Here is an 8,053-nt window from a genome sequence, read left to right on the forward strand (position 1 = left end):
CTGCAGAATTACAAATTAGCGTAGGGTCTGTGAAGAACAACATCATTCATCAATAGGTGCTTGTGAGTAAAGTATCTGCTAAATAGATTTCCACATTTCTGACCCCTTACCAGAAAGAAAGGGCACAATGTGCACATGAAATGCTGTTGATGTTCCAGGAAAAGCAAGAGAAGTTTTTCCCATGGGTAGTCTCCATGGATGAAACTTGGACCCATTAGTATGATAAAGAAACTAAATGTCAAAACAAAGGAAGCACGTAGAATCACCACCCTCCAAAAAGGCAAAGGTACAAACCAAGTGCTGGGAAGGTGATGCTGTCAGTTTTTTTTTTTTTTTTTTTTTTTTGAGATCAGCTTGGTGTAATACTACCAGATTTTCTTCAGAACGGACGTACTCTGACGGCAAAGTATTATTCTAACTTGCTCATTAAGCTACATGCTGCTATAAAAAGAGAAAAAGATGGGAGAAACTGTCAAAAAGTATGTGCCTGCTCCACAATAATGCTCCTGTGCATTCTTCGCATGCTGCGGTGAGATGTGCTCACAAATGTGGGCTTGAAATATTGCTGCATCCTGCTTATTCTGAAAATTTATTTATATTTTTGTTATGATAAAAGATTTCATGAATTCCAGCTGTTGGTATTATCACAAATTCAATATAATCGTGTTTACTGTCTGTTTATATTAGATTGCACTAGCAGAAAAGCCTAATAAACAGGGGACTGCCAATTGTTTTTGTTTTATGGTTGTGACCTCCAGAAATCCAAATGGACCACGTGGTACGGTCCGAGACAATCTTAGGGTAATCTCGAATGCTGGCCTATTCAGTTGACAGCTGCAGCTAGCATTGTCCACGCGTACACCTTACCTCAGTTCTTTAGTGTGTTTTTATTTATCTTATTTTTTTGTGGTTTTGGGTTAACAGAAGATGGCAACAAAAAGAAGTGTTACCATGTCTACGGAACAAAAACAATGCGCTTTTTCGCATTGATAAGGAGGAAAGTTTAAAAATGATCCCTCTTAATATAGGGGTGGCAAAACAAACTATTTCCTATTGGAAAAAAAAATAGGAAAGCAATCAAAAACTTTTGTGCAAAAATGGTGGCCAAATACAGCTTAGGAAATAGAGCTACCATTAAGCAGGCAAAATATGAAAATTTGGACGAGGCCCTATACATTCAGTTTTGTCAAGAACGAGAACAAGGGGTTCCTCTTTCAGGCCCAATTCTTCAATCAAGGGCTCAGCCTTAATGAAAAGTTAGGAGGTGACCCATCTTTTACTGAGAGTTTGGGATGGTTACCAAGGTGGATGGAGTGGCATGGAATCAACAGCTCGAAATTGCAGGTGAAAGCCTTTCTGGTGATTGTGTTGTAAGTGAAAAATTTTAAGTACAGTTTCTCAAGTTTATTAATGAAGAAAATTTAGTTCCATCCCAAATTTTTAATGCTGAAGAGACTGGTTTATTTTTCCAAATGTTACTCAAAAAAAACACTCTCCTCAAAACTTGACTCTTCAGCTAAAGGACATAAATTGAGTAAGGAAAGAGTGATTTGATTTTGTGCAGTAATGCATCTGGGAATTTAAAGTTACCACTGTTAGTCATAGGAAAATCTGCTAAGCCCCACGCTCTTAAAAATGTGAACTTAAATGCCCTCCCAGCTAAGTACACATCACAAAAATCAGCTTGGATGAGCTCAGCTCTTTTTAAAGATTGGTTTTTCATCTAGTTTGTTCCCTTAGTTAAAAAAAATATTTAAAGAATCAAGGACTGGAAGAAAAGCAGTTTTATTCATTGATAATGCTCCAACCCACACAGCAGTAGAACAACTGAGATCTGGCAACACCTTTGTAAAATTTTTGCCACCCAATGTTACTGCACTATTACAGCCTATGGATAAAGGAATTATAGAGGCTGTGAAGCAACAGTACAGAAAGAAGTTGATAATCTATGTTAGAACAAGAAAGAAGCACTTGAAGAAAAATCAAAAATTTATGGACCTTCTTATAAATGTCAACATAAAGTCATTTATTTTTCTGCTGCAGCTTGAGACAAAACCGACAAGACAACCCATATCAAATGCTCTTAAAAACTCTGGCCTGATGTTCCAATGGAAAGATCTGACGAGGAAATGGATATTCCTTCAGATCCTGATGATGACAAGGATGATAACGATTTTGTTCAGTTATTTCAACGTCTAGGGGGTTGTTCAGACGTAACAAATGAAGGCATTGCCGCATGAATAATATATGATAGTGATCTAGGACATCAGATCCTCACTGAGGAAGATGTGTAAGCATGCTCATCATTGTTGCAAGCTAATGAAGACTACAACTCTAATGATGAAGTGCGTGAAGAAACAACTGGCACAAGTCACACTGAAGCAACCTGAATGCTGGAGAAGCTACTGATTTATTTCTAGAGATAGGATGGCACATCAGCTGGTGAACTTCTGACCTTGAAGGAGTTGGGAGATTGTGCGGCCCGAAAGAGTTTCAAAATTAAATCAAAAAAACATTGAGGACTATTTCAAGTAAACTCCTCGAATATAGTTATTTGCTTTGTGTCGTAAATTTGTGTTTAATTTTGTGTAATATAATGTTCTACATTAAAACTCTATTGCTTTGTACAGTATTTTGTTTCCTTACCATATTCTTTTACTTTTTATGATGCAAACTACTCATTCAGTTTATCAGCTACCTGAGCAGGATCATTAATAGTCAAAGCCATCTATGTTAAGTGGATCAATCTGAATATCCCTTTCCTTTTGGAGATACATAAGTAAAGAACTCTTTGCTTCCTTTGCCAAAGATTTCTTGTAATCTGCCTTTGCCTGTCTAACCTTCTTTGTGACTTTATTACAGACTAGCTTATACCTGCCATAGGCTTCTTGTGCCTGATAATTTATATGCATCCCATGCATTTTTCTTCTCTGCCACAGGCCTCATTAATTCATCTGACATCCATTTAGGCCTAAACCCTGAACAGTATTTCTTAGTTGGTATGAAAACCTAGTAGCTTCCAAGATCCAAGTCCCTGAAGGCTTCCCATTTAGAATTCACTGTTGGTAACATCATCAGCTGATCTCACTGGACAGAACTTAAAAACTGTGTGAGATCACTGTAATCACCTTTATGAAAGCAAAAACCCTTCCCTTTACCCTTGGTAGTTACATCTTTAAGTGAATTCCACATTTACTTAAGGCTCTCCCAGATGGTACACTGTGATCACTCTCATACAGTGATTCCTTTATCAGCAAATTATTAATGCATAAATAATCACTGCTGATAATCAGATCAAGAGTGTTACTCCCTCTGCTTGTCTCTCGAATGCTGCTGTAAAAAACAATCATCCAATAAATCTACAAAAGTCTTGCTAGTGTGCGAGTGACCAATCCACAAGTTCCAGTCAATATCGGGAAATTTAAAATCCCTCATTACAAGACATTCTGATTTACTGGCTCACTATTTCTCTGCACAATTGTTCATTATACTCATCAGTCATTAGGTTTATAACAAACACCTACTTTCATTTTCCCTTTCCCAGTGCTTATGTCACACCAAGCAGGCTCATCAACATTGCATTATCCACTAATCTCAATTGGATGCACTTTAGATTTTGTGTTTCTTAACTAAAAGCATAACACCTCCTCCCTTCCTTTCCTGTCTCCCCTTTATATACACATGCTCCCCAAATTCCAATTATGCACTGCTTATATCTGTGTGACACCAAGTCTCTGATATCCCAACAACAGATGTAGTTACAATGGCAAAAATTAAACAGGTGCCTGTAAAATAAAATAAATGAAATAGAATACTAAAAATCATACTTAATGCTACAGATCCTATGATTTTAACTTCTTCATCAAGGGTCAGCAGCCAAAACCAATACAGCAAGAAGCTCATTTTTTACTTCTTGCTACGTATATTTCCATTGTAACTACATCTAACTTGTCAGCTTTTCTCCACTCATACTCTAATCTACTTATACACACACACACACACAATATTGATAAAAACAATAGGATATAATCACATTACTGAACGACTAAGCAAGCAAGAAAAAGTATTAAATTATTAAACCGGGTTGCAATATATACATACATCGATGAGCCAAACCATTATGACCGGCAAGTCGTTATGCAAATCGAAGCAGCTGCAGGTGAACTACAGCACATCAGGGCATGGTATAAAAAACACCTAATACTGAGCTCCATTAATCAGTGTTACTCTTGTTCTTCAGATGGGAAAGGCAGCGGACTTAAGCGAGTTTGACAAAGGCCAAGTTGTAATGGCCATACGACTGCGCCAGACCATATCCAAAATGGCACGGCTGGTGGGATGCTCAAGGTCAGCCGTGGTTTTTAACCTAGCGAAAGTGGTCTGAGGAGGGAAAACCCACAAACTGCCGGCAAGGTGTTGGACAACCACGGCTCATCAATGCTCAAGGTGAGCAAAGTCTCTCCCAGATGGTGCGTGGCAACAGAAGGGTGACTGTGGTGCAACTCGCCAGCAGTTGGAATGCTGGTGACAGGAGTAATGTGTCACAACACACAGTACATTGAACCCTGCTGAAAATGTGGCTGTGTAGCCGTAGGCCACTCCAAGTGCCCATACTAACCACGGTTCACCGGCAACAGCACCTACAATGGGCACGTAAGGATCAAAACTGGATCTTGAGTGATTGAAAGAAGATAGTTTGGTCCAATGAATCACGTTTCCTGTTGCACCATGTGGACGGCCGGGTATATGTGCATCGTTTACCTGGGGGAAGTGATGGTGTCTGGATGCACTGTGAGACGAAAACAAGCTGGTGGCAGCAGTATCATGCTTTGGACGATATTCTGCTGGGATACCCTGGGTCCAGTCATCCATGTTCTGGGCACTCTGACATCTAACACCTACTTAAACATCATTGCTGACCAGGTACACCCTTTCATGGCAACGGTCTTCCCCTCTGGTGGTACCGTCTTTCAGCAGGATAATGCGCCATGCCACACCGCCTGGAGTGTTTGAGACTGGTTCACGGAACATGAGGAAGACTTCCAGGTATTGCCCTGGCCTCCAAATACCCAGACATCCATCCCATCAAGCATCTATGTCTTGTGTTGGAACAGCAACTCCGATCTGCAGCGTCTCAACCATGGACCTTACAGGAGTTAAAGGATTTGCTGGTTACGTGTTGGTACTAGATACCAAAAGCCACAATTAGAAATCTTGTAGTGTCCATGCCTCGCCGGGTACGATCTGTTTTGGCTCATCGGTGTATATACACCAATAGTATAAACTATATACTATTGGTGTAAATACACCATAGTTAACTACACAAGTAGTGTAAAGGCATTGTTTGATTTTATCTCATATTGTGGCTACCTTCACAACGAGATACCAGGTATTGCACTACTTTGAATAAACAACACTTCTCTGATAGAGGAGACTACTGTTGTTTATTCTCAATGGGTACCACCACCCATACAGCACCGTTTCAGAGCTTGGCTCACTCATCAGTGGGCAGGTAGGTACCTTGGTAATGCAAACATGCCATCAGGGTTGTAAAGTTAATTCCATGATATGAGAGATGACAAATGGTGTATATAATAATAATATTTAGAAGACTAAATGCACAAGCCATAACATGTTATGGAATTAACATGTTATATTATATAGTACATATATATATGTACTAAATATTATATAGTTAATTGAAATTAACTATATAATATTGGTATAAATACACCATAGTTTACCCATAAGTTTATCTAAATAAGTAGTGTAAACACATCATTTGATTTTACCTCATTCTAACTCTCATATTGTGGAATTAGCTTCACAACCGTGATGGCATGTTTGCATTACCGGGATACCTGCCCACCAATGAATGAGCCAACAAGCTGTGAAACGCTGCCTTCTGGGTGCCCACTTCTAGGAGACTACTGTTATTTATTCTCAGTGATGCCCACTGATAATAAATAACAGTAGTCTCCTCTATTAGAGAAGCGTTGTTTATTCGAAGTAGTGCAATACCCGGTATCTCGTTGTGAAGATAGCCACAATATGAGATAAAATCAAACGATGCCTTTACACTATTTATGTACACTATTTTGTAGTTAAACTATGGTGTATTTACACCAATATTATATAGTTAATTTCAACCCATAACATATTATGCCTTGTGCATTTAGTCTTCTAAACATTATACATACATAAAATTCAAAATATATACATATTTTGAATTTCATTCCTTCCTTTTGGTCTCTGACAGGTTGGCTATAATGTATACATTTCTTACTTATACATCATAACAGGAAACCGTACTTATTGCGGTGGCTCCTACGGTTTCGGCTGACAATCCTATGAAGAAGTAGTTAAAGCCCTAGGACCCACTGCTTTAGGTACCTTCGTTGTTACCAATATTATTTTTATGGTAATTAATTTAATTTCAGGTCATCTGTTTTTACCTTGCAGGCATTCTCAATTTTTTTCATAGTAATTACACTTGACAGGCCAGCACCCCTACCTAATACACTGAAAATATACATTTGCCTATACTCATATACATACTCCTACACTTATCTAATCTACTTATATATATATATATATATATATATAAGACAAAAAATAATAACAATAAAACATAAACCAAGTCTAGTGTTCGAAATTCTGCGATTCCTTGACCATTATTGGCCTCGTGGTCCTCCGACGAGATGGGCAAATTGGTTAGTATTTTTGTTTATTTAGTTTAATTTTGTGTTGTAGTTGGTATCTGTCTCTGTTAAGTGATATTTCACTCTATTTGGACCTGGTGCTGCAGGAGGTGGTGCTAAATTTTGTCTAATTCAATTTCCTTTATTCTAAAATTTTTTGGAGAGTTGTTTCTACAATACTTTCAGTCTTGTTACCTTTTCCCCTCCCCACTGTTTGTTTTTACGTTTAGTTTGAATCTAATTTTTGCTCAACTGGTTTGCCATACTGTTGGCTCATATTTTATTTTTTTTTTCTTCTCTTATACAATATGCAGATGATTATGCTGCCTCTGATGCTTGCTTTACCAATTTTTACTTTTTATTCTTAACTATTTTTACCTGTTAATTAGTTTGTTACATCTATATATATATAAAAACATACACACACACACACTAACTATAGTTATTTGACATAAAATGATACTTATTATTATTATTAGCCATATAGTGTAAGGAAACCTGAGGCTTATGCTGCACCAGCCAAAAAAAATTTCTGAGTTACCCAGAAAAACATACAGAGAGAGAAAGAGAGAGAACAAGAGTCTGAGGTAAAAGGGAATCACCAAGAAAGAAGAATGATGATATCCAGCTCAGGACCCAAGTTGTGTCAAGCCCATATTGCCAAATTTTCATTTAAGTGTTTGTTACTTTTAAATCCTGAATACAAAGAAATTGTAATTCAATTTAATAAATAAATGTAATATTATAAAAGGTAATAAATGTAAAATAAGTTTTGCACATAATAGAGTTTTTGTGCACATTTTCTTATATTTTATTGCATTCTGCATGCACATTTTACTCACTCTTAGTACACCTTATCCGATGTCCACTTATAACAATGCCAAATTAAAATTCATTCACTGACTTTCGCTTAACTCATTTTAAATAGCAAAAATACATTCTAAAAGAAATTTGCAAATATTCTGAAATCATGAATGTGCAACACTGTAAAGTTTGATTATTTCGATTATAATATTTTGTTTGTTGATCTTTCTATATTTTTCTCATACTTCGGTTTAAAAAAAAAAAAAAAGAAAGAAAGAAAAAGCATTATTTGATCTCATCAACTGCAGGTTTAAAAATTTTTGTTTGACGTACTACAAAACCACTTACATCTGAAAATGGTGGAAGAGCAAGCTTCGTGTGGTACCATAAATTTTCTCCACACATTTCTTGAAAATTTGCGATGTTATTCAAATCTTCAGTTATTTTTCCATAACCTAAGTTTAGATTAACTCCACACACATCGGCTAGCGCCATGATGACAACCTAAAACATTGACACCGCAACTCCGCACTAAATTACAAAAACCT

The 8,053-nt window shown here is 37.1% G+C and overlaps 1 protein-coding gene across 1 annotated transcript in view; it reads right to left on the bottom strand.

The window, feature by feature from the left end:
- Positions 1-8,036, bottom strand: part of LOC150078660 (proteasome subunit beta type-5-like) — a 105,067-nt gene extending 97,031 nt beyond the window's left edge. Inside the window, exon 1 of the mRNA XM_090384059.1 lies at positions 7,854-8,036. Coding sequence (XP_090240185.1) covers positions 7,854-8,000 — 147 coding nt within the window. The 5' untranslated portion in view covers positions 8,001-8,036. The remainder of the gene's footprint in view (positions 1-7,853) is intronic.
- Positions 8,037-8,053: the final 17 nt, after the last annotated feature.

The sequence above is a fragment of the Mastigoproctus giganteus genome, chromosome 10, assembly GCF_048544385.1.
Source record: "Mastigoproctus giganteus isolate SK-2022 chromosome 10, ASM4854438v1, whole genome shotgun sequence".
NCBI lineage: Eukaryota > Metazoa > Arthropoda > Arachnida > Uropygi > Thelyphonidae > Mastigoproctus > Mastigoproctus giganteus.